Here is a 27,372-nt window from a genome sequence, read left to right as displayed (position 1 = left end):
CATCCTTGCAGCCCCTGCAAGAAACACCAGGTCTTTGACTGCGTTCGGGGTGCGTCCAGCCCAGAACAAGGGTTGTGCCATTGGACATCGAGTTCAAGCCAGTTTGGGTTTTACACTCTCTGCTGTGCTTGTAGGAAGGTCTGGTTTAGCAGCACTGGCTCCTTGTCCTGGGAACATCTCGTCTCCCAAACACTAATTGCATCAAGCACAGCCTGCAGCAGTTTCTCTGGAAATTGCAGCCTTGGACAACCACATGCTGAAGAGGACCAAGGTCCTTGTTTATTTATTAGCTGTGTAATCAGATACATCCCTGTACCGAGCTCATTCTGCCAGGTACTATACAAAAAGGGAACAAAAGATGGTCTTGGCCCCAAAGTGCAGGTAATTCACTGTAAACAACAGGTGGAGATGGGCTGAGACGGGCGCAAAAATGAGTGATCGTTGGTTGGACAGCCTGGGTCTCCTGGTCAAGGAGTCATTGGAGATGAGGTGGGAGTTGAGGTGGTTGAGGGAACCTCTCCATGCTAGGGAACAGCAAGGGGAAGAAGGAGCTTATTGGAAATGATGATGAGATCAGGGCTGGGGTCATTGAGTCTGTTATAACAAGATACGAAGTGGCTCTGGTGCTCATGTGCTTTGCTGCTGCCTTTGTGTGTCGCCTGGACCCAGATACTCCAAGGCACCTTGGCAAAGATTTGAAATAGTTTGAAGGCTGGCACCTTGCTGCTGGGGAGACGTCGTGGTGTGCCACAGTCTGGCCATCTGTAAAGCGTGAGGAACGTCGCTGCCCTGTGCTGCAGGGTGGGACAGCAGCGCGGTGACTCTGCAGCACCTCTTTCCAGCATGGAGATGAAGTGCTATATGGAGTCTGAGCTTGTTGGGCTGTGCTGTGCGTTAAATAACAGCCAAAGCAGCTGAACCCCACCAGAGCTGCTGGCAGAGGTCCTGTAGCCTTGGCGCAGCTTCGGCTCGCTGTCCTCTCCTGGCCGGGTGGATTGGCAGCTAGTGTGCCCACCTGATGGATGGCGCCATCCAGACACACACCCCGAGCAAGATCTGTCTGCAAAGAGCTGGGGCTGGGCTCTTTCCCCTCTTACTCCTTAAATAAACCCCAAGGAGTTATTGTTTTCGGTGGTTCTTTTAAGCATTTTGCATCTATATATATCACTTCTGTTTTCTGTTAGCAGAGAAGTTCATACCCAGGATTCATGTCCGTTCCTGATGATGGGGTGAGCTCATGAGTTGCTGTGTGAGGAGATGTTAACCCCATTCCCCTTAGAAAGCATCAAGATTATGCTCTCAGACACATGGTGTGAATTTTGGGGTTGTCTTATGCAGGGACAGGAGTTGGACTCGATGATCCTTTGGGTCCAACTCAGGACATTCTATGAAACTAAGTGCTTAGGATTTTATTGGACTCAGCTCCTGGCAGATCCTGTGGTGTGCGTGGGGATATATTGGGGAGGTTCAGAAGTCAACAGACCCCATCCTTCTGTCCAGTATGGCTTCATGCCCTGGGGCATGGGGGGTTGGAGGGGATCAGCACCTTCCTTGTCCCCCCATAGCTCTGCCTGGGCTTGGGATGCTTGGAAAATGGGGCTCCCCTGGCCCTGCCTGCTGGCGCTGAGCAATCCTGAAAATATGGCCTTGACTGTCCAAGATTTTGTCAGTTAAATTCATAGAGCCGGGTCTTGTGAAGAGCAGCTCAAAGCTCCAGCTGGCTGGGGCGAGAGCCCATTTATGGCAAAAATTGCGATACGCTTTAGAGGAGCAGCAGATTCACCCCGCTTAAACCTCCAGTCTTCCTTTAAGGTCAGATCTTGCAAATCCCCACCTAGGCACATAGTCTGTCCTTCTGCTGCCTTTGGGGGATCTCCTGGGAATAATTATGATGAGTCTGGGGTCCGGGGCCATGGTCTGGCTGCACCATCACCACCAGTGTGTCTGTTCACTGCAGCCGAGCTAGGATTTCACCCCGAGCTTTTGAAGTCTATAATAAGAGCAGTTAGGTCTGGGGAGGGGGAAGGGAGCTGGTGCCTTTCCAAAGAGCTCAGAGTGAACAACAAGTGAGCAGAAAACCTGAGAATAAACCCCCCGTGTGCCCCCTTCCTTTCATAGGCATTAAAAGTCCTGAGCTGCTAATTATGCTTTTCCCCTGGAGAATATCGACGTAACCCAAACTGCTTTTGTAGGGAAACAGCAGTGGCTAGCGAGGGGGAGCGGGGTGGTTGTTATGGCCATAAATCTTCGCAAATTCTCATTACGTGCAGGTATTATGGAAGGGAAATGGATTAGGTTGCAGCTAAAGTTGCATTGCTGGGGTCTCACCCCCTTACAAAGGCCAGTGTGGGTCAGTGGGGCTGTTTGTGCAAGGTCTGTAGGACCAGGGCCATCCTGGGGACCGTGACAGTGGCCAGTGTCTCTGCCTGTCTCCTGCATAACCCACCTCCTGGGTAATTCAGTTTTTCACGGTTTGTGGTTAAACATGTTAACCTCCAAACTGTGCCCTCCTGAGCCCTTGTGACTCCCTGGGGGGTACATGAGTAAGACCGTGCCCATGGTGGGAATATAAATAAAGTTACTTAGGAAGTGAATTATTCTTAGCGTTTCTTTCATTGAATGATGCGATTCTGCAGGAGGAAATCTTTCAGCAAAAGAAATCGCCGGTTCCCTTCATGCGTGGCAAGACCATCCTTCTTGCTTCCTGGAAGTGAGGAGACTCAGAACACGCTCTTGCTGTTGCAACACCATCTGTTGCAGAGATATAAAGATCCCTGCTCAAATTCCCCCAGGCTCGAGGCTGCTGCCGAGTACATCTCTGGTGGGAGACAGAGGAGAAACTTCCCAGTGCTACCCCGAGGGAGCTTTGGAAACCTCGTGTGGTTGTTTTCCTCACTGTTGAGCAGCCGTGCCCAAGCATCACATAAGAAAATCCCAGCTGGGCAACTCCAGGCATCCGGCTGCCTTTCTTGCACGAAGCTGTGCAGACCATGGATGTCAGCACAGCAGCTTCAGCGGGATCCTGCCTGTCTCCCGGCTGGGGACAGGGGACGGAGCAGCTTCCCTTGGCCCGGCTGTGCTGCTCGGTTCCGCTTCCCGAGCACGGCCAAGGGCTGGGATGTGAACAGTTGTGTCAGGTCCGACCACAACTGCCCTTCCCACACCTGCCCCTGGTGAGAGATGTTCAAGTGCGACATCGCGGTGGGAAGCTGGCTATTTATTAATTTATTTATCTCTCTTGCGGGATCTCTTTTTTGCTGAGAATCTCAAAAAGCCAGGCTGATTTGTTGTGACATGGCCTGTTGGAAGAAGGCTCCTTCCTGCAGCCTGTTCTCTCTGGGGAAGCCATTTATGGGAAAATATCGAATCCAATTGTTTTGACTGCCATGTTTGTCTGGTGGTTTATGTGCATGAGCACTCACATGTGCATCTTCAGGCTCTCGAGTGTTGCATTTTGTCATTAACATTTGATTTCTGCTTTCATGGTATTGTATCGTGACATCTAGTACCACATACCAGCATCTTTTAGCATACGGGACCTCTTGGTATTTAGCATGGTGCTGCTGTTGGTCTCCTCTAATCCTGGTAGGGAGGCTGGTACCAGCATCGGCGATGGGTGTTCAGCATGTGCTGAGCTTCCCTCGGCATCAGCCGCATCCCCCCGGTGCTGCCCCGCTTCTCAACCTGCTCCTTGTGCTGAAGGTCATGGAAAGTTCTCCTGACTCCTCTTACAAGGGTTGAGGGTGCTAATCCCCGTGTCCGGGCTAACTTCCAGCACAGGTAATTCTAGTCTCTGCCCCTAAAAATTAACTCTGCGGTTTTAACTGGCTCCAGTCGTCTTTGTTTGCCATCCACAGACCTGCTGGGCACCGTGCTGCTGGCAGAGCCCCACCATGGGGCTCGGGGTGGTTGGCTTTTGATGGCTGGGAAGCGATCTTTCCTCTGGTCTGCAAGATGATTTGGGCTTTTCTCTGTGCAAAAGCTGCATGTCGCTGCAAGGGATAAAGCTAACGTTGTGCAATCTTCCTGCCCTCTTGCACTGCTGAACTGTGCTATGTGAATATTAATATTTGTCTACAAATATTTGCCTTGTATTTATCAATCTCATACCTGTGTGACAATGGTTGTTAGCTCCTTCATCGTCTCTAAAGAAGGAAAAAAACCCCATAAGTCAAATTTTACTGCATGCAGTGAGAAGAGCATGGGTAGTGCCCCAGTTCTTCACTTCTGCCCATCTGCTGGAGGGTTTTGCTGCCTGGACAGGGGTGTGAGCCCTGTGCAAGCCTGGCTGGGTCTAAAGGGCTGCTGGAGGTGTCTGAGCAAGCATTAAAACCCCATCTGTGCATTTGGGTGGCTGGAGGGTGATACGTCCCCCAGGAGAGGTGCGACAGGGACGGTGGCATCGCCCGTCCTGCAGAAGGAGGTCATGGAGCAAAGGAAAAAATGTCATCACAGGGCAGGTTGGAGAGGAGGGAGGAGCACAGAGTTGTGAGCTACAGCTGCTGGAAGGAAAACTTTCTACCAACACTCGTCTCTCCTAGGAGACCAGCAACAGCAACTTGCCAGGAACAACCTCGTCATTTCATAGCAAAGAAGTGAAGGTAGGAAAGCCCACACATTAAATGTCTCGCATCAAACAGCAAAGAGTTTCTTGTCTGGCTACTACTGCTCCTTGTTTGAGCCAGGGTGGCTGGTTCCCACCTCAGTGGTCCCAGCTGTAGCAGGGTCTTGCTTGGGCTAGCCCCTTCTTAGGGCAGGAGATGGGATTTTTGTTGTGCTGTGTGTCTCTTGTGTCATGTCCAGGGCAGCAAGAGTGCTCTGGGACACACTCAGCCTGGCCGGGTGGTGGTGAGAAAGGGCCTGTTCTATCCCGTGCCTCAGTTTCCCCATCTCTGAAATGGGGTTATGCTGCTGAGCTCATAAGGAAATACTAAGGTTGCTGCTAAAGATGCTTCTAGTGTGGGTGGGACTTGGCTTTCCTGCAGTTGGTGAGCACCAGGGTCCCTCCCTCCAGCATCTCCAGCTCCAGGTTGTGTTTGCTCCAACCACAGGCAGATGCAGAGGATGCAGAGAGGGCTGGACACAGCGTCACATCAGTTTTAAGTGTTGTTTCCACGTGCACGGGGTGCGATCCCTGCTTATCCCAGCTGGGCTCAGGGCACCAGAGCTCAGCTCCCGGAGCTGTGTTTGCAACAAGTCCTGGTGCCGCTCTGCCCCTCTCGCTTCCAGCAGCAGTAAATCCTCTGGAAAAGCCTCAGAAAGAAAAAATTTAGTAGAGTGTGCAAGTGGTTAGACCGGGAGCCTCTGAAGGGGCCAAGATGGGGGGGAGGACTTTGCAGCCTGACCCAGATGCTGTGCACAGCACGTAATTGAGTTTGACCAGTCAGCCCCGGTGGCGAAGCCCATTGAGGCACTGGAGCCGCTTTGTTCGGCACTTGGGCAGGTTGAGCTCTGCCCTGCCTGCGTGGGGGGCCACAGCCCTCTGTCACAGTGTGGGGACACGCTGCCTACACGGTACGATGTGGCAGGGTCGGCGAGCCAAGCTGTGAGCCGTGGGGTTAAAGAAGGCTGCACCTCGGAGTTTTACAGACTTGGTCTGATCATTGCTTCCTAATTGTAATTGAGTTGTTTGGCCAAGTGACAGCAAACTGCTGGGTTGCAGCTGATGCCTGGATGTGTCCGCGTTTCTGACGCACCCATCCCTGCAGCCTGGCTGTTCAACGGGCTTTACAACAGTAAAACCCAACCTTCATTGCCCTCCCTTCCAGCCTGCCCCAAAATAGAGGTGAGAGGAAGAAATTGGTGCTTCCCCATCACTGCCTGCTGGTGCTGGGAGATGCAGCAGGGCAGCAGTTCATCTCCCCAGCCACAAACACAGGGAGCAGCTAAGAGAAGCCACGGGCTTGATTTATCCATCGGGACCCACCAGCCTTCCCAGGCCAGATGTGAAACCTCTGGTTTCCTAGCGTACCTCTGGATTCTTTGGTATGTCAGAAAACATGCTATTGCAGCAGTGGGTTTTTAATTAGTATTTATTTTTGGACAATATAAGCATCTCCCTAGCACATGCTTCTGCTGCTTTTTTGGCTCTCACCCTAGAGCTCTGCCCCCAGCACCACTCTCACAGGGAACTGCCCGGGCTTGGTTGTATTACAGCCCTGGAAAGGTAGATGGGAAAAGCATCGGGGTGGTGATTGCAGAGGCGAGGAAGGAATTTGGGTGTGTTTGCTCTGGAGTAAATCTGGCTTGAAATTATGAGTGACTCTGGATATTATTAAAGCCTGGGCAGCAGCACTTGGTTTCACTGGCCAACTCCAGCAGCGTTGTAAAAGCTGGTGTAAGCCCACACCAAGATGTAGGAGCCCAAGCCTGGGTGACCTGCAGAGCTGTGCTCAGCCCTGGCTGCTCCCAGGGGCTGTCCTGGCTGTCACCGTCCTGGACACCTGCAAGGGTGAGTGGGATGGAGAAATCCAGACCCAGACTGGAGCCTGCTGAGTGTTCTGGTGTGAATGAAGACATGGGTCCCAGAGACACATCCCCTGCTGGGAGCTGTTGGGCTCCTGGAGGAAAAAAGGGCCAGGAGGGAGCTTTAGGGAGTGATTAATGGCAGGGCCATGGGTTAAAAAGGTCCAATTATTTCCTGGTGATATTCCTGCTGGAGGGGGCGATAAGCTGACACAGGAGATACGGGTCAATCTGACCCTCTGGCTTTGGAGCACAGTGAGGGCAAGGATGATGGGGACACCCCCGAGCCTCGTTCACGCTCTCTGCAAAAGGGCTGTCAGCCACGAGCCCACGGGTCACCCCAACATTGCTGACTCAGGCACGGTTCTCCCCCTCGGCACGGATTTCCAGGAATGCTGTCCTTAACGTCTCCCGCTAGGCAAATCATAGCCGTCATATGTTTAGGGGAAAAATTGGATTTGCCTTGTAATCTAATCAATGTTAAATAACAGTAATTCTAACTCCGAGGCTCTATGTTTAAAGTGCTGTTGGTCTCTGGGGGACATCGGAGTTATTTAATCTAATGAAATCACCATTACTGTCTAATGAGGATGCACCACAGGGATGTCTTTACTGGGAAGGAAAGCAATGGTGAAATAATTGGCAGGCAGGGCCAAATCTCCAGCAGGGGTAAAGGGGCAGAGTGCAGTAAGTTAAAGGTGTCACCTGGAAAGGACATGGAGCTCTTTGGCTGCATCTCTCCGGCGTCTTTCTAATGGTGACTGTCGTTTCTCAAGACACGTTGGTGGTAAGTGTGTGCCCAGGTCTCTCCTGTCACCTCCCTGGGCCACGTCAGTGCCACCTTTTCCCTTTTTCTGGCCCAAGCAGGAGTTATGTTTTTTTAACCCATCTCAATACTCCATCCTGCATCACAGCTTGCTGTGCTACCCTGGCAGGTTGCTCTCTGCATCGGCTGTCGCTGTGGTGGTCCAGGCTACGTTTTCTCCTGGTTTTTAAGCTGTTTTCCCTCAAGCCTGCTGTACTTTCTCACTTTCGTTAAGCGTTTTTTTCCTTATCTCCTTTTTAGAGGGAGATAGGACCTGTTCCAGTTCACATTTCCCACGCTGGTTTCGCAGCAATTGCTGAGCCACCGATGGATCAGTCATTACGGACCAAGCGGAGCCGTATTGAGCCGGTTGCTTTCCTACGTGCTGAACTTATTGTATTCAAATATCTTGGAGTTAGATCAGCAGCAGGCAGGGACTCTGTGCTGTCAAATGCCAGCACAGCTGTATCCCTCATACCTAGGGGAGTGTTCCTTCCCCATAGTGCCTGCTCTAATTTCCCATTATTATTTCTTTAATAAGACTGATACTTACTGTACATCACTCATTTGCTGCTAAAATTGGAGCCATTAGAGCAATAAGTGGCAATTACCTTCTGAGCCGTGTGGCGTGTGAGCCCAGCGCAGTGCCTCCCTGAGGGAGGAGGCTGAAATCTGCCTTTTCGGGAGGAAACGCCAGCAAATGGGAGCACAACACTGGGGTGGCTTTGTAGGGATGGGTGGGAGGGCTCTCAGGAGTGCCCAGCATCCTCCAGAGCAAGGATCGTACCCAGGGTTGCTGGGAGAGGGTGCGTCTGGTTTGACGTCTGTGGATGATGGGGACGAGGAGGGGTTGTGGCTCCGCACATGGTGCCGAGTTATCTCGGGACATGTTACCCGTCCAGCAGCCAGGCTCCTCTGAGCAGCCTGTCCCCGAGGAGTGGCTTCTCTCCTGGAAAACAATCTCCATGCTGGGGGAAAAAAAAAAAAAAAAAAAAAAGAGCATGTCTGGTAATTTAATCATATCAAATGCTCCTAAATACCATGTCTGTGCTGCACAAGACCATGCCAGAGGTCTCTGGAGGAGTAGATGCAGCAGGACCGGTGAGGATTTGGTGCAGAGGATGGGGCAAAGGAGGGATTTCTGGAGGAGGGAGGGCGCGATGTGCCAGCAGGCAGGTCTGAGAGCCCTGTGCCCACATGTCACCCTGTCCTACATGGCCACAACCCGGCCAGCAGTGCAGGACACCAGCCCTTGTCCCCACAGGGGCAGCACTCTGTCCCCAGCACTGGTACATCCGAGCCCCACGACCATGGCACGGGTCCCCTCGGCACGGCGTGGGAGCACAGGCCGTGGCCCCCGTGCTAACAAGGAGGTCCAGGGGCCACCGTTGGCGAGGACGGTCCCCACGGGCGGCTCCTCAGCGACAGCCGGGATGTCTGTGTTCATTATGCACATCCCTTTCATGCCGCCTTCATTATTCGCATGCTATCTAGTGTCATTAAGATATCAAGTTCATTTAGATACATCCACATTGGCAGTTTAATTATGTCTGGGTACTACTCTGGATTTTATTCATGGACTATCTGGGGGCGGTTGTCAAACACAAGCCCAGGAGATAAAGGTTCGGTGGCTACAGAATGCTAATGTCCTGCTGGTTCCCTTTTGACAAATACACATGCCAGTTATTACCAAACTGATTATTTCATTCATTAACACCACATACATCAGCTCCCTTCACCCAGTATTATTGTATACATTCATCTTTTCATAAACAATTACCTGACAAGGTTGGGAAAGCGGAGTACGGGGGAATTAATGCTCTGATGGGGAGTTCCTGGCATGGGTTAGTAACAAGGTGTTGGGGGGGTGCGGAATGCCCCGTTAGCGTGATCGCTTCATTAATCAAATTAGGGACAATAGCACATCACATGTGTGCCATGTTTCCCAACAATACCAAACCCATTTGCATTGTGCCGGAGGCTCGATGGATGGGGCTCCCTGTCCAGTTTGTGGTGATGGAGAAGGTGAAATGAAAGTCCAGGGACCTGACAGGAAGGCCTGGAAAGTGTTCACCGCGGCTGGACCGTGGTGTGCGTTTCTTGTCTGTCTTATTTTTTATAATTATTATTGTCGTCGTTGTTGTGAGGAACATTTGCATGAGAACAGGTTCTTTGTTTATTGTTTGTGCCTTTTTTTCCAGCTTCCTCATATTGCTTTCCAACAGTTGTAACCCTCCACGATAGCATTAGCAGCGGCGGTAGAAATGCTGAAAGACACCATGAACGTGCAACTGTCTGGGGAACCCCTCAGTCTTCTTTCTACATTTTTTTTTAACTGTAAAAGGCTGCCGGTGGAGGGGAAAAAAATACAGGGGGACATGAACAGTGAAGAGTAAGCAAACTCGTTAAATAAGTGATTCCTGCAGCTTTCTTAGAGATCTTGGTGAAATCCATTGGGCAGGACTAGTGATGCTGCTCGCCCGGCTGGAGGTCGGTCTCACAGCCCGGATCTGCCATGAGCAGCATCCTCCAACACGTTGCGTCCAGCGTTAACCCCAGACATGGAGCTGCTCTCAGTGATTTCCCTTGAACACACAACCCTCAAGGTTTCAGTGTGTAGTTGGTCCCGTATTTATTTCTTTAAACACGTTGTACTCTCAACTGTTCCCACCGGTGAGCTGGCTCCCGCTGATACGGAGCAGGAGCAGCTGCAGGGGGCCACCAACACAGCCAGAATCAATTCAGCTTTTCACTCAAACAGACACGCTGGGAAAGTAATGCTTCAGGGGTCACACTTCTGCACCACTCCAGCGCAGGATTTGCAAACTAAATGAAGGATCTGAGTGCGATTTAAGTGCCTAACTCCCTTAGGCCACTTTGAAAAAAGCCCCACTGGAATATCTAAGAAGCTTTCCCTGTGCTTTTGCAAAAGCATTAATCCTCCTTGCTATCTCTGCGAGTCTCTTTGATCGCACTTCAAAATCTTCATCTCCAGGGGTCCTGGCTGGGCTTTCCAAAGTGGCTTAAGAGCAGGAGTCTCACTGCTTCTCGGGGAGACCTGGGCTCCCAAGACACAGAATCACTTTTCAAAGCTCCCCCCATGACTCTCCACTTTGGGATGGGAAGACCATGCCATGCCAAAGGTCCCGGTGGTGCCACCGCCCTGCAAGGTGACACCCTGTACCCCAACCACCAGGAGATGCCTGATGGTCATGGGCCATGGGTCGGCATGGATTTCAAATCCCTGCTGCTGTTAAGAGTGTCATAGAATCATGGAATCGTTTAGGTTGGAAAAGACCTTTGAGATCATCAAGTGTGGGCTTGGCCAGTTTTTCCTGTAGTTTCTTACATTTTCCCAGGGGAATGCAATGAGACAGAGCATGGTCGGGCTGCGTTTTCTGCTCTTTGTGGATGCTGAGAAATGAAGGGAGAGGAGGGTTGACCTTGCCAAGGGGTCTCTGCATGGAAGAGCTCTCGGCAGGGCAGCCCTGGGAAATGAGAGTCTGGGGATCATCCCCAGGAGCCGATCTGAAACCCCCAGCCCATGTTAGTTTGGTGCTGAGTGAGAAAGATGAGAGTTTATTGGCCTGGAGCCAAACAACTCAAGTTGACTCATGAAGCTGAGGTCACTAATTGGTTTTCTTTTCATCCATTCATATTCTAGAGAGCATTTCTCTTCTCTTCTCTTCTCTTCTCTTCTCTTCTCTTCTCTTCTCTTCTCTTCTCTTCTCTTCTCTTCTCTTCTCTTCTCTTCTCTTCTCTTCTCCCTTCCCTTCCCTTCCCTTCCCTTCCCTTCCCTTCCCTTCCCTTCCCTTCCCTTCCCTCTCTTCTCTTTTTTGTTTTGTTTTTTTGTTTTACTGTAATGAGCTGGATTCACTCTTGGGACCCTTAGTGTCACACTAATGCCCAAGCAGCAGCCACCGTGTTCCCCCCCCATGCAGCGACAGGAAAGTGAGTGTGGTACAAACCTATGGACCAGCCGGACCCGAGCTAGACACTGTGCATTTACTCATGAAATTTAGATATGCTATCAGCTAAAACTTGCTGAAATATGTCAGATGACTCTGTTTGATACCGGGTCAGACAGTGATGCATTCCCTGGGAGGAGGTGGAATAAAAACGAGCTCTTAATGTGTGACCTTGTGAGCTGTGGCTCAAATCCCCTAATAGACCGAGGGGCTGGAGGGACCAGGATGCGATTGCTTGGCACAGTTTCTTCAGCACTAACCCCCACCTTGCCCAGAACTTGCAAATTAAGCTAGCAGGAATCTTTTTAAGCTTTCTATTTTCTGGAGGCTTTTGCCCTCTTTGCACTTGACTGCTTTGCTCCAGGAATGAAAGTCGGGAGCCCTTTCCCAGCCATTAAAGTTTCATTTTGCAAAAGGACAAAGCATTGGCACAGGAAGGATGAAGAATAACGCTGAGGGTAAACTTGTCATAGCCTGAGGTCAGGCTCTCTCTTTTTTATAATACAGATAGAGGATTTTTTGGCATTGCAGCAGGAGGAGATGTGTAGTGATATATAAAGAAGTCACTTCTCAGCATAATTTAAGAAACAACCTCTGTTCTCAAAAAGCAGGAAGGGTGCTTTGAGGTGTCCGGCTCTTTCATAAATCTCTCTATTGATGTGCACACACACACACACACACATATACATGCAGCATCTCCAGCAGAATAGGGCATGTCACAGTATTTTCCAAAATTTAATAATCTCTGTTGAATTGTTCAGGATTTCTGAACAACACCTTGGAGGATGGATCGGTTTATGTCTGCAGAGAAGGGAGAAAGCCCTTCTCCTCACTCCTGACAAACACCACAGTTGGTCCTTTAACCTATAGGGACACAGGGGTGTCCAAAACTCCGGAGAGTGGCCCAGGTGGGTCTCAGCCTCCTGCATCCACTGCCCATTCCTGATATTATTTCCCTACCTCTGGCTTCAGCTGCTTTAATGTAACTATTAATACTTTAGTTTCTGCAGTCACTATGTCCTGATTTTTGGTCTCTGAGAATTTCTTCTCCTCCAGAAGCAAGGAGGATGGAGGAACACCTTTTTTTTTTTCTTCCAATCACATCCATTCAATGGTTTTCTGTGTCCTTCCAGTTTCCAGGCAACATTTCATGCCCTTTTCCATTGCCTGCAGCTTCTCACCCACGTCCCCTCTCTCCTGCTCCGGTTCCCGTCCTCGCTCCTCTCCCATCTTCCATGGGCAGAACACATGCATCGCTGTGAGTCTGCACAGCCGAAGGTGCCTGTGTGTTTGCGCCTAAGAAAAATGAGGCAGACATGGAAAACAAGCAAATCACATTATATATTGCAGGCAATAATGTAGCTCCCAGGGGACAGAGATAATATGGTGAGAGACAAAGGAACAATAGACTTTGCTGGCCTGAGCGCTCACTTGATTGTGGCTTTTCTGGAATTATTTTTGACTTCTTCTGTGCGAGTGGTGAATCGGACCTCGGAGCTGATCAGAGACAAGGATGCGGTCCAGGGACTGTGCTGGAGATGCAGATGGTTTTGTACAGGAGCCTGTTGTATGTATTGCTCTGAGGAGGAGACTCTTGCTGTGCCCCGGAGCCCCACGACACAAGGGATGGGGATTATTTTAAAGCTGGCTGTGATTTTTGTGGTTTGGGAAAAAACACCGCTGTCTGAGGGACTTTATCTGAAGAACTGTATTGATTTGAGTTCCCATTTAGGGGTGGGTGTACTGGTAGGCTTCTCTCTTCTCTTCTCTTCTCTTCTCTTCTCTTCTCTTCTCTTCTCTTCTCTTCTCTTCTCTTCTCTTCTCTTCCCTTCCCTTCCCTTCCCTTCCCTTCCCTTCCCTTCCCTTCCCTTCCCTTCCCTTCCCTTCCCTTCCCTTCCCTTCCCTTCCCTTCCCTTCCCTTCCCTTCCCTTCCCTTCCCCTTTTCATCATTTTCTTCTTTCTTTTCCTTTCTCTCTGTCTTTTTCTTTCTATCTTTTGCTGTCTGTCTGTCTTTCCACCTTTCTTAGACCTCAGCAAATTCCAGGAAGGCATCAGTTGTCTTTAACACCCAAAGGAAAAATCGAAGGGAAGGGTTCAATTACTGCATGAAAAATGAGTCTCCTAACCGAGGTCTATCCATTTGCTAGTTGTGCTTGTTTTAAAACTGAATTATAGAGACTGCACATTTTTCTGGAGACAAATGCATTAATTTTTCTCAAAACAGACAAGAGGGAAGCAGAGGGAAAATAAGATAATAAGAGTTTCCACAGTGATTTATATGCCTTTGTGAAAAATAATGGGGGCAGACGGCAGCACGCACCGTGGGGGAAGGGGCTGGGGGTGGCAGAGACAACTGCAAGGAAAACTGCCAGAAGTCCAAGTCCAATTGTTGGTTTTAGATGATATAAGATCACTTTATGTCTCTGGCTGGCTTGAAAAATCTCCCTTTCTCTCTATATATACACACACATAAAATATACACCATATGATGCACTTAAAATCAGCATGGGCTATGCTGTTTATACAGGAAAGGATCTTGTTTCTCGCCAGCCTCTCCCCAGCTCTCTTTCTTCTGCCGAAGGATAAACTGGGACCTTTAGAAAACAAAGTGGTGGCTACAATTTTTAACGGATTTGCTCTTGCATATATTTATCTAGGGCAGGCGAGCTCTTCCCCAGGGCCAACTGCCTCCGCTCTTGGGCAAAAACCAGGGGGGTTGAGTTTATTTTTTTCTATCTGTTCACTTTGGTTTGATTTATATGCTAAAAGAGATATTTTTATTATAGTGCGTAGTAAATTGGGTTTCTTTATTGCTCATGAGAGCTGTTTTCTGAAATTGGACTATTTATATAGTGCGCTGATTGCAATGTATTTCCGATCTTAATGTCTAACTGTAGGGAATAAAAAAAAAATATACTGAGTCATATTTCTTAAAAAACTGCAACCTTTTTTGAAATAAGAAGAAATGGGTAACTTTTTCTTGAGAAGATGTTGTGGCACTCAGCAGCTCCCAGGAAATGGTCTCGTTTTAGCAAGTAAAAGCTTTTGGTGGCAACTGGAGACTCTGGAAGGGTTTGAAGCAGTTCTGTGGCTTGTCCACTGGCGTAACCCACGGGAAACACGTCAGGGAGACCAAAGGCCACCGGGGCTGTAGTACCTATGTTGATGTTCCTCTCCAATTACTTACAGGAATGATTCAATGAATTTAATCCCTGTTGGTTTCTGACTAGAAAATCCTGTGGCGTTCCGATGGGTATGAGAGCAGAGGGAGGCTGGAAGTGATGCTTTAAAGCAAAACCTAAATCTGTTCCAGGGCAGATGGTTAATTGTGTGGTTCAATTTATTTGCCTAATGCAAATCATGTCCTGTTTGCCCATGGAGCCAGGGGAACCGGTTTCCTGTTTGTTTTGCTAGAATCTGGGCTGAGATTTCACTGCATCTTCTGCAGCTCCCACGTGAAGCTCCCCTGCCGGGAGAAGCCTTCGTGGTCCTCGGCAGAGGGTCACCCTGTCTCCCAGACTGGTGGAGAAACATCATCTCCCACAGAGAAAGGCTGGGATGGGGATAAGTCACCATCACTGTGCTGCTTTTCAGGATTCAACCTCCCATCTTAGAATCACAGGATGGTTTGGGTTGCAGGGCCCTCCCCAGCTCCCCCAGTGCCCCCCCTGCCATGAGCAGGGACATCTGCACCAGCTCAGGTTGCTCAGAGCCCCGTCCAGCCTGGCCTGGGATGTCTCCAGGGATGGTTCAGCCACCACCTCTCTGGCCAACCTGGGACAGGCTCTCACCACCCTCAGGGCCAACAATTTATCCCTCTTCATGACTCCCGGCCTGTGCAGGTGCTTTAGGGGATGGCAGCATCCCCTTCTCCCATCCTAAAACCAGGCTCTGAGGTGTGTCTGTGGGTCTGGGCCCCATGGCCCCGCCAGTCCCCTCTGGCTTCTGACCAGAAGGGTATTTCAGGGGGTTCCCAACTTCCCAAATGGGCCTAATTGAAGTCTGAAGAGATTTTTCAGAGATTCATGGCTTTTCAAAGGAGAAATTTGCATATTAATAAGAAGCTGTTCAGACTGATTGGCTTAATGTGTTTGGGGTAAGTATAATTAAATGTCAAGGGAAATATATCATGAAGTAATGAAGCTGAAGCTAATTTATCAAAAAATGAATCCTAGAGAGGGAGACATTTCCAACAATAAACAGTTCTTTAACCTTCTTCTTTAGGTGATTTGCTTAGTCAGGGCTGAAATGTGTGGTCTTCAAGATCCTCAAGTGAGAGAGACATGAGATGGTTACTGGTTTGGGGGTTGAGGTTTTTCCACGTTCTCTCCCGTACAAACCCCCCTGCCCTGGCACCCCAAGGCTGAGCCCATCAAGAGGGTTCACCTGGGGTGAGGTCTGGGAGGATGTTTGGGGAGATGCACATGTCTAACACTTCAGGGGTGCCCCTAGAGACAGGCTTAAGGTTTAATTATAGCAGACGCTTTTTTTTATTCTTATTCCTCTCTCAGTCTTTTCTCTTTACTCCATAAGCTTTTCAGAGCACATGCCATCTCCTGCCCTCTTCATCTACAAGCCGGGGATAAAGATCAGCCCATATAGGCACATCTTTGATACGAACAAAAAACTGCAGAGCACTTCCAGAAGGGCGATGCAGGTCCCCAAACTGGGTATTTTAACCTCAGAATTGAGGAGAGTGAGGTGTAGGCTGAAGGCCATGCCGGTCCTTATGAAGGATGTGACTCTCCTGCATCCCTGTGTGTGATGGGGAAGAGGTTGTGAGCTCTCTCCCCATGGCACAGCTGTGCAGCGGGCAAACGGGCACACGTTTTTCAGCAAACCTGCTGCTTTTGGTAGGTGCTGGGGTCATAGGATTCATTTCCAGCCATGGACTGACCCTTGCTGCCCACCTCCAGTGGTGGGAATGGGATGGGGAGCTCTTGATTTGCACTTTGGGCACTTGCAAGGGAGAAAGGCAGGGTGCAAGGCTGGGAAAGGATCGTGCCCATCATCTCAGCTGGAAAATCCTCCTTTGGCATCATATGGCGTAGAAGGGAATCAGCAGGTTGCAGAATAATAGAGGCATCTGTAGAGGAGAGCAGAACTCATGTCCATTTTCACTAAGAGGCACCACAGTTACAATAAAAAGCAGCACCAAAAAGCCAACAGAACCAGGCACTAGAAGCCTGAATTTACCCAAGCAAATCCATCTGGGAAATGAGGAATCACTTTTCATTTGGGAGCTAAGTCTGGAAATAGGCTAAAATCACTGTGGGCCTGATTTACCCCCTTGTAAGAATCAGCTGGTGCTGCAGGGATTGGGCAAAAGGCTCGTGCTCCACACTTGGAGCCCCGACCACTGCTGGGGTTAAGCTCCTGCTGGGGGAGGTACGTGGTGCTGGAGAGACCACCGAGATGTAAAAACACAGGAGATCAAAAAATGTACATGGCCACTGCCAGGGGTGATGAGCATTGGGTCCAGGGCTTCTGGGAAGGGCAGGGTTTGTGCTCCCCTGTGCATGGTGTACCCCAAACCTGCACCCTTGCTAGAGCTGCTGGGGTGCCTTGAGACGAGCTCTAAGACTGGGTTACAGAGCAGGTTTGTGGCCAAGCAAAGGGAGAACCACGGCAGGATTCCTTGGCAGGAAGTCATCCCCGAGCCCAGCAGAGAAACTTCCTTAGATGGTGCCTGGTGGTGTCTCCCATCCCATACAAAGGATGGAGACATGGTAAAGGGGTCCATGGCCAAGGGCTCTGGAGCTCTTCATCTGCTTCTGGTAGGCGGTTCACTGGGATTTACCAGCAACACCACTGGGCAGGACTCAGCATCCTCCCAGATGGATGCAGAAATGCATGATGATGACTTGACTTTTTAGCCATTGGAAAGAAAACAACTACAAAACGCCCCTTTTCCAAAGCGCAGCTGGTCAGCCCGGAGGAGGCAGCGGTGCCACACATGATTGCCTCAGCTCCAAGGAGTTTCTTGTTCCAGCACAGAAAATCAATGGCTTGCACAGCTAATGGCACCGGGGAGTTTCTGCTTGTCGATAGCACTCAGGCACTGGATGTCTTGGGGAGATGCCCAGATGTGTTTCCCAGCACAGAACATTTTCAGGAGCCTCTCGGCATGGTTCCTTCTCCCAGACCGCTCATGGGATGCCAGGACAGCAGCACTGCTCCTTGCCACCAGCATCATCGTCACTGGGAGCTGGGAGGTCACCTACTGCCCTCACAGCAGCAGCTCTGCCCATCAATAATTAATCAGAGCAATTAGGCAGAGGGCTTGCAGATTGTAATTAGCTCTGATCAGTGCAATCTCCCTTCCCAGGGTAGGAGGGGGCAGTGAGGCAGCACTGAAAGCACAGCGTGGGGGGGACAGGGCTGTTGAGCAAAGACCCATGTGCAGCTGCTTTTTGCGTGCAAATGCTCCTCTGACCCTTTGAAACATCCGACAGCTCCATCGCCCCAGGGCCGGGGAAACTGATGCGAAGTTATGCGTGAGCCTGCTCGTACACGGGGCTTTTGGGGACAGAATGAGCCCCTTGTCTTGGGGACACTGCCACTTCCTGACCGGCCACCTCGGCCCCAGATCCATGGAGCAGCAGCCGCCCTCTCCCTGGCCCAGGATTGTTCCTGCTCATCCTGAGCAAGTTCGTGGCCCCAAGAGCCACAAAGAGAGCATCAGCTCTGTGATGAGACACATAATGAGCCGCAACTACCTGAAAGGGGGTTGGAGCATGGAGGGTGTTGGTCTCTTCTCCCAAGTAACAAGTGATAGGATGAGAGAAAATGGTCTCCAGTTGCACCAGGGGAGGTTTCATTGGATATCGGGAACCATTTCTTCCTGGAAAGGGCTGTGGGGCACTGGAACAGGCTGCTCGGGGCAGTGGTGGAGTCGCCATCCCTGGAGGGGTTGGACAGATGTGGAGATGAGGTTCTCAGGGACATGGGGTGGTGCCAGGGGTGGGTTAATGGTTAGACTTGCTGACCTTGAGAGTCTCTTCCAACCAAAATGATTCTATGAATCTATGTCGCACCTGCAGGTATCAGCAACAGCCCCTGCAAACACACCGCTTTCTCTGCGACGTTTCTTTGATGGGTTTCCCAGCTCCTCGGGAAGGAGAAGGCTTCTTGGCTGTGGCCTCGGGATGGGGTGACACAGGTTGCTGCCCCCATGGAGCTTAGTGTCTCCATTTTGGAGGCAGTGAGAGCATTGGAGGTGTTTTTTAAATGCTGAGGTGGTTAAACCCGCTGGTGGCAGGGAGCAGAGCTGCCCACAGCGCTTGGCATGCAGCGGGGGTGCAACGGAGCCGGGGGGAAATCTACTGAGGAACCCCCAGGAGCCTGGCACAGCCCTTGGGTGGACTCACGGATGCCTTTGCCAGGATGCCCATGTGATGGGCATGGCCACCTGCCTTGTCTTTCTGTGTCGCCCTGCCCTGACAGACCCTGCCTGCCGGCTGGGCTGCGCCTGGGGCTGGGACAGCTGCTGGGGTTTGGATGGGGACAGGGCGGGTGTCCAGGGGTCCCTGTGGGCTGCAGTTTAGGCGAAGGTTTGCACCACGGGTACTGGCTCCATCCATGTCAGGCTGTCAGCCGCCTCCTAAACTTCAGAGGGAGCTTAACTGGAAGGAGAGGAAAGCAGCTCCGCTGATAAGATTTTCCTTGACAGATACAGCGTGAAAACAGATGCTACCGGCTGCAGATGTAATGAAATACATAAATATCAAGACTTGCTCAAATAAACACCGACATCCGCCGTAAGGACGAGCTCGGGAGCTCCCGCCAGCAGCAAGCGCAGAGCAGATTTGGGGAGGGAGGAGAGGCCCTGCCTCTGCCACAGCATTTTGTTCGGGAAGGTGACGTATTACCGGTGTGCCGGGTTTATCCCCTGCGCCCAATCCGTCCTCTGTTAAAACCAATAGCAAGAATCTCCCTTTGATATTCATGTCCATCAGACTTGATTTTACATCCAGCAACACAATAAGTGATTTTCTTTTTTCCGTTCAGACCTCTCTGATCTTTTCCCGCTCTCCTTTCAGCTTCCTCAGTCCCACAGCTTTTCTTGGAGGTGTTTTTGGTGTTGGTGGGGTTTTTTTTTTTAATTTTTATTAGATTCCTGAAATGCATCTTTCCATTTATTGATTTCACCTGACATCTGAAGGAAGGCAAAGCAGGAGGCTCAGCTAACTCCAATGTGCCCTCACAGCTCATCAAAGCAAATTTAAAACCTTGCTAGGGCTGCCAGGGCAGCACAGCCCCTGGGCTGGGACACTGGCCTCGGAGGAGGGACACATTCATCTCTTTAGGCATCGTTTTTTAATTTATATATACATGTACGCTACTGGTTACATCAAGTTATCACTCTTGCCAGAGCATCTTTCTTTTCAATCATCTCCGGTACAGGCTGTAATGGTACTTCTGGGAGTGTGGGCTCGAGGGTGGGGGAAAGGCAACTGCTTGTGATAGCAGGCTTTGATTTTTTTATAAATTTCTGCTGCAGAGCCACTGCTTAAAAGGATCTGGAAGAAAAAGAGAAATGGTTGGGGGGGAGAAGACAACTCGCTGGTGGCTGCAGTAGCACAGGGAGGAATGCACGCTGCTTCGGAGGCGTCAGGCTGCATCAAGCCCCAGGCATTGTTGTGCCTTGGTTTCCCCATCCTCGTCTCATAGCTTCATGCTGGAGAAGGATCCGTGTTTCCCCCGGGACTGTGAGCTGTGTGACATCCACACTTATGCCTCATCCTGGAGACAGACATTCTGATAGCATTTTGGTAGAGAAATTAGAGGTGAAATAAGCCCCCATCAGACAGTTAATCTTCCTTTTGCTCTGCTCTCCTTCCCCTTGGCACAGCATCCACCATCGTACCAGCCACTGAACACTTGACATACAGAAAGCAGCACCCGAGAGAGAGGCAGAAAATGCTGTCGAGTGAGACTAAAGGACAGGAAGGCACCAGTGCCCATCTCAGTGCTAGTGGGTTTTTCGGGTGGTTGATGGAGGAGGGTTCCCCTCAAGCTTTGAACACTGCTGGCTCCCACAGATGAAAGGGATGTGTTTTTTCTCCTCCTCCTCCTCTTCTTCCTCCCATACACAAAGACCAAATAATTTTGCACTAACAAGCCGATTTAATTTTTTACTGTGCTGTCACTTCATGGTGCAAAGGCAGGACCAGGGACGGGTGTTTGCTGGTGGGAGAGTGTCCGATCCTCCTCGTGCCCCTGTGTTATGTTTCTGGGACCAGATATGGCCCTTCCTTGCCAGGAAGGCTTTTCCGTGGCATTCCAGGGATTGCAGAGCCCTTGGGCTCTTTTGAAAAGAGCAGCATTTCTGTGATATAGTTTTTTCCTGCAATGACCTGGTCGGTGACACTTCTTTAAAAACAGCCCTTGCCACCACAAGTGATTTCCTTTCCCACTGTTGTTGCGGGCTGGGCTGCCTCAGAGCCCGGCCAAACCCTGGCCATTGAACCTGGAGCAAAACCAAACTGCTGCTGGTTTAAGCTGCGCAGGGCAAAAAGTATCAGAGGGCAGGTTTCTTCTGTGAAGCTTGCGGTAAGGTGTTAATTAGCAATTCACTGGCAACTCATTTCGAGCCATGGAAACAGGGAGGCTCCTTGGATGTTCTAATATCTGCCTGGGGGTTTTCCTTCCCCACTGGCCCTGTGTGTATCCCACTGCTTGGACCAGTAGCTCAGGCTATTAAGAAAGATGGAAAAGGCACCCGGAGGCTGGAGAAAGGTGCTCCCCAGGCTGGGCTGTTCAGGGAAGGTGTTTTGGGGTGCAGGGGAGGGGTACGCAATGCCCTTCTGCTGCATCTCATAACCCCGCTGCAGCTTGCAGGCTGCGTAATGGGAAGATCCTGATGGCCAAAGTCAGCAGCACCTTTGGGAAAGCCCAGCCCTGTGCGAACAGGCTGTGTGGAACTCCGGCTTCACGTCTCTGCTTCATTTCCATCCCTTTTCCAGAGGACAGTTCAGGGCTGTGGCCAGGTCCCAGTCTGCTAGTGCTGGGACCAGGCATCAGCATTTGGTGAGCAGGGACTGATCTTTCTTTGCTGCTCAGTCACGCTGGGTTGTTCCCTGCTCTGGCACCGAGAAGCTGCACTGCTGCAAGCTGCAAACCCCAGGGCTGCTCCAAACCCCTGCTCTGCATCCTCCTCCTCCTCAGTTGTATTGCAATTGCCATTTCAGGCAGTGCACAAACTCATTTTCACGCTGCAGGTGAGCTCGAGGTAGACCTGGCCATGCACAGGGCAGTGCTGACCCCAGCAGCACAGGGGTGACACCATCGCTCTTCTGTATGGCTTTAGGCTGGCATACCTTAATTCTGAAAGATCATTTCAGTCCATTCAGCCTGGATACCCGGGCTCTGACAGGCTGGTTATTTTTAAAAAGTCATACCAGGGAGAAGGACCTCACTTTCTGGAGGTAAGAGTTGAGTCCTGCCCTTAGCACATGACTGGGGCAGGTGTGACTAGAGGCCAGGGAGCACATGGGGCTGATCGCTTTAATCACAGCAGCTTTATTTATTGCTCTGGTTTGCAATGGCTTGGTGAAGAGCTGCCCTTATCTGCCAACGTCAGCCCCCCGTCAAGAGGGATCTGGACTAGATTTATGTGGGAAAGGTTTGCAGCAAGTCCATCCCCAGCTGCTTTTAATGCCTTGTGTGCTGCCGAGGAGCCCAGGGGGTCCTGAGCAGGACATGGCTTGGTCCAGCTGGGAGCAAAGTGGCAGATGGACTTCAAACAGCAAACTCACCTTGAGTTTTCTAGATCCAGTGGCCAAAAGCTGCTCCCACTTCAGTGGGAAACAACAGCACAGGGCTGCTCCTCCTATATGAAACAGGCTATGCCTTCCTAAAAAAATCTCATTCTGGAACAACCAGTGCTTGTTTTCTCGCTAATCTCCAGCTTCTCTTGCTGCTTTGAGTTAGTGGGACAGCAGCACAGGTCAGCTGTGACAGACCAGCTGTTTTAACCCATTTCCCAGCCCCTGATGGAGTCAAGGCAGGTACCCAGCATGGGCCAGTGGCAACCACCACCACCACGTATCATTGCATCCATTCCTCCAAGCTGTATTTCCAGAAGCACAACCCTTGGGTGCTTGGTCTTGTAAGGATGGAGCCTGATACATTATTCTGGTTTCTTGACATAAAGTGATGCTTTCTTCTGCAGAAATGTGCTTTTGCTAAGAACAGGAACTTGAGATAAAGTGGCATCTCTGTGGACTCTGATCTCCAGGGCAGAGCCAGCACCCTCCTTGCCCTGGGAAACTCAAGTTAAGATTTTTAAAGGCATCATTGTACAGTCCATAAAGAGATACAAAAGCCATAATAAACACGACACCAAAGCTCAGTTCCCACACCAGGAGTGTCTGAGAGTTGGGCAACTGTTACTGGAATGTCTTAATGTGACCCCAGCACTGAAGTCAAGTGTCCAGGACTGGCACACTGGGCTGCATCGATAAATCCCTGAGCAGCACCATGTGCATCGCTGGGTCCTGCAACCGCTTGGTGCTCAGCCCTTGCACAGCATCGTCCCCAGCTCTTGCACAGCATCGTCCCCAGCTCTTGCACAGCATCGTCCCCAGCACTTGCACAGCATCGTCCCCAGCCCTTGCGCAGCATCGTCCCCAGCCCTTGCGCAGCATCGTCCCCAGCTCTTGCACAGTGTCATCCCCAGCTCTTGCACAGTGTCATCCCCAGCCCTTGCACAGCATCATCCCCAGCCCTTGCGCAGCATTGTCCCCAGCCCTTGCGCAGCATTGTCCCCAGCCCTTGCACAGCATCATCCCCTAGCCCAGCACTCTGAGGCAGCCGACCTGCAGCTTCACCTCTCCCACCCTGGCCCGGCCCTGGAGTATTTGCTGCAGCAGCTCCAAGGGAGGACAAATCCGAACCATTGCATTACCAAAGTGAAGTCCTGCAAAGCCCATTGGGGTGAGGAAGGGGCCACAACCCTCCTGAGCAGCAGCCCCATGAGGTACCTTTGGGGGTTTGGCTGGGAACGGCCGTCTCAGATAACACTGCTGGGAAGAACGTATGGACCTGGAAAAGGCCAGATATGAATATGCATGCCTAGCTGAAATGCTCCCTTTGAGGAAAGTCTTCCTCCCCTATTAAGTAATTAAATAAAGCCCCAAGCTCTACTAAAATTAAAATAACAGAATCCATTTATTCTGGCAGGGCCCACTGGTGGCTGCTCTTGCCAAAAACATTTTTGTGGTTCTTGTCTTTTCAAGTGGCTCTTTTGCAATAAAACCCAGATGCCATTAGTCCAGGGAGGCCTCCAGGCAACTGTTTACATCCATGAAAGATGCCCTTTGTAATTAATTAATCTCCCAAAAGCTGTGGCAGCACATTCCCCGTGGCTCCTGGCGTGTCCCTGCCCGCTGGCCTGGCAGCGGAGGTGCCGGCTCATTCCTGGGTGCTGAAGAAAGCTTTTGTGTTGCAGCCTCACCGTGGAAGGGGTTAATCTCCTCCTTGGGAAGACACAGCAGAGATTTCAACACTTTTCCGAACACAAACAGAAGTCATCCTGCCTTCCTGCTGCCGGTTCCGCAGCTCCTGCTCTTGCTTGACAGCAACTCGCAGTTGCAGGAGCTGCGGGATGGGGACAAGGACCAGCCGGGGAGCAGTGGGGAAAGGGGGGATAACCTGGTCCCTTTCACCCTTTTGAGGGTTCAAGTGCTTCCAGGTGACTCAGTCGTTGCAGGGGGTCCAAAGAATCTGGGAAATGTGGGCTTGGTGTACATGGGTGAAAAAAAAAAGACTGCCCTGGGCAAAAAACCATATGGATGGCCAGAGCAAACAGCCGTCCTGTACCTTCTTCCAGAGGGCAGCTGGCATCAGGTATCTACTGACAAGTGTACAAAAGCTGGTGGTTTGTAGGGCTCCTTCTCCTCCTGTCTCCTCCCAGCTGAGGGCAATCGGGGTTGGGGGCTCCCCATGGCTGAAGTGGCTCTGGGACCCTCACATTTCATGGCCACCAGTTCATTTTGTCCAGCATGGATTTGGCCAGGCTGTTTTTGAACCATTTACACTTTTGCCCTTTGCAGCATCATCCCACCGTAGAATTACGTGTCTGCTCAGCAAAGGCCATCCTCATGTTGGTTTGAACCCACCTGCATCTTTAGTGTGACCAGCGATTGCCTTTATGTCTTCATATCCTTTAGGGGTTTTTTTGTTTGGTTTTTGTTTTTTTCTCCAGCCTGAATGTCCCAAATTCATGGAGTTTCCCCCAAACAGAAACCCTCAGCAAAAACCAGCAAATATTTGGCTTCTCTAGGACCATGTCTTTGTTCAGCCTTTATGCAATGTGGTTGCAAATAGAAAGAATTGCTCTAGGAAGGGTCAATCCTCACTGCCTCATTTGTAACATAACAACTCAGCCTGGGGTTTGGTTGTTATTGGTGTTTTTAGCTGTTGTTGGCTTTTCGCTGTTGCTTTTTTGATAGATGAGTTTAATTTTGCTGGCATATTGCACAGGTTTGCAAACCAGATGTTGCTGCTGCGAGAGGGTCACAATACCGCGGGCAGGGAGCAGTTCATCATGCCACACGGGTGTCGCAACCGCCGCGAGGTCAAGGACGAGGGGTCAGGGCGTGGGGGGGACGCGGGTCCCTGCTCCTCGGGACCCGGGGCCACAGTTGCCACGAGACCTGCTGGTGGCACAGGGTGGCCCTCACTGGTGCTGCAGCCACCTCCCATCCATCTGCCATCCCCCCGGGAAGGACCGGACTGGTGGAAGGAGACCAAGCTGTGAGAGCTCTGCTGAGAGCCTGGGTGGAGGGACGGGTTTGTGTAACCACATGATGATGGTGTGAATCACTGGTGTTTTGCAGGTTCTGGCTCCTGTCCAGGGGTGATATACAGGACAACATGATAAAGCTGGTGACGGGTCTAGAGAACAAGTCTTAAGAAGAGTGGCTGAGGGAGCTGGGGGTTCAGCTGGAGAACAGGAGCTGAGGGGAGACCTTCTGATCTCTGACCTGCCCGAAAGGAGCTTGGAGCCAGGGGGGGTCGGGCTCTGCTCCCCAGGAACAAGCGCCGGGATGAGAGGAAACGGCCTCAAGTTGCGCCAGGGGAGGTTGAGGCTGGATCTGGGGAACAATTTCTTCCCCAAAGGGCTGTGGGGCACTGGAACAGGCTGCCCAGGGCAGTGGTGGAGTCACCGTCCCTGGAGGGGTTGGACAGACGGAGATGAGGTTCTCAGGGACATGGGGTAGTGACAGTGTTAATAGTTGGACTTGATGATATTGAGTGTTTCTTTCAACCAAAACGATTCTGTGATTCTGTGTGAGGGGATGGGACGTGGTGTGGCAGGAGAGGAGCTGGGAGCGCCCAGGACGAGCAGACAAACACCGCTCATGTGGCTCCTCCACCTTCCTGCCTTGTCTTGTTTAACACAGAGGAGCTGAGGTTATCCTGCAGCCAAATCCTGCGACGCCTTAGCAAATCACACCCAGTGCCTGGCCCAGGAGGGCTCTGAACTCCCGAGGGGACCATGGAGCAGGACGGACACGGCACTGAGCCCTGAGCCCCTTCGCGCTCCCGGCTGGGAGAGCTTCCCAAAGTGCTGCGGGTAGGATTTCTCTGGGTGGAAGGAGGAAATTGCTGAGGTCAGGGGGCTGATATTGCACATTTTTATGTGACATCAGCTTGCTGCCACCTTGAAAATACCAAAAGATAGAGCCTTACATCCTGGCCTTGAAAATCCCTTGTGCCTTGCAGGAAGGGAGTGTTGTTACTCCAGAAATTCTCTGTTATTCCAGAGAATTTCAGCCAATGTGCAGGAAACCCCAGTGCAGGCAGAGAGGAATTTAAAGGGATAGGACATCAGGATTGTAGAGATGGGCTCTGTTCTTACAGTGCCATTGCTAGAAGGGAGGTGGGATCCCCCTGAAGAAGCCTCCAAGATGCCCTTGAATAGGCAAAATAGGTTTAGGTCTAATTCTAGATAAACAGGCACCCAAAGTAAGAGGAAATTAGGAGTGTGTTTGGCTGCTTTGCTGAATCAGAGCATTATGGTCTTCCTGGTGATCCATGCGGGGAAGAAATACAGCTGGGCTGGAGGCGTGAGGCTCAGGAGCATCCTTGGTACCCAGGACATCCCTGGGGCATTCGGCGCTAACGTGTCCCTCTCTCCCCCTCTCTCAGAGACCTCATGCCCAGGACCCTGGAGGGGCAGATCACCATGGAGAAGACCCCCAGCTACTTTGTCACCAAGGAGGCCCCAGCCCGCATCTCCTCCATGTCCAAGGGCACGAAGCTCATCGTGGTGGTGCGGGACCCCGTCACCAGAGCCATCTCGGACTATACCCAGACGCTCTCCAAGAAGCCCGATATCCCCACCTTTGAGAGCCTGACCTTCAAAAACAGGACTACGGGCCTGATCGACACGTCGTGGAGCGCCATCCAGATCGGCATCTACGCCAAGCACCTGGAGAACTGGCTCCTCTACTTCCCCATCGGGCAGATCCTCTTCGTCAGCGGGGAGAGGCTGATCAGCGACCCCGCGGGGGAGCTGGGCAGGGTCCAGGACTTTCTGGGCCTCAAGAGGATCATCACCGACAAACACTTCTACTTCAACAAAACCAAGGGCTTCCCCTGCCTGAAGAAGGCAGAAGGCAGCAGCAAACCCCACTGCCTGGGGAAGACGAAAGGCAGGACCCACCCCGACATAGACCAGGAGGTGGTGCAGAGACTGCGGGACTTCTACCGGCCCTTCAACATGAAGTTCTACCAGATGACGGGGCAGGACTTCGGCTGGGACTGAGGCTGAAAGAAATAATTTAAGAAAAGAAAAATATAATATAATATATATTTTTTTTACATATTAGTAGAGAGGGGGAAAATACAGAAAAAAAAAATAGTTGTGCTGAAACACGATTGGTTCGGATTTTTTTTTTTTGCTTTTGTCATTGCTTTGTTTCCTTTCTTCTCTCAGAGGTGATGTGTCCATCCAGAAAAGGAGGCCGTGAACAACCTGGTCCTATTGACATGGCCTGCAGCTTAGCTGCCTCCTTCAATGGGCCCAAGGTTTAGCACTGTCTCTGTAAAAAAAAAAAAAAAAAGAAAAGAAAAAAAAAAAAAAAGGTGCGAAGTTTCTCTATGTCCTCAGGTCCACCCCCA

At 51.0% G+C, this 27,372-nt stretch overlaps 1 protein-coding gene across 1 annotated transcript in view; it reads left to right on the top strand.

The window, feature by feature from the left end:
• The window catches only part of LOC135996164 (heparan sulfate glucosamine 3-O-sulfotransferase 3A1-like), a 31,679-nt gene extending 4,663 nt beyond the window's left edge, over window positions 1-27,016 (top strand). Inside the window, exon 2 of the mRNA XM_065647937.1 lies at window positions 26,398-27,016. Coding sequence (XP_065504009.1) covers window positions 26,398-27,016 — 619 coding nt within the window. The remainder of the gene's footprint in view (window positions 1-26,397) is intronic.
• Window positions 27,017-27,372: the final 356 nt, after the last annotated feature.

Source organism: Caloenas nicobarica, chromosome 18 (genome assembly GCF_036013445.1).
Source record: "Caloenas nicobarica isolate bCalNic1 chromosome 18, bCalNic1.hap1, whole genome shotgun sequence".
In the NCBI taxonomy this organism is placed as follows: Eukaryota; Metazoa; Chordata; class Aves; order Columbiformes; family Columbidae; genus Caloenas; species Caloenas nicobarica.
Note: the sequence above shows the minus strand (reverse complement) of the source record. Positions and strands in the feature narration are given on the sequence as shown.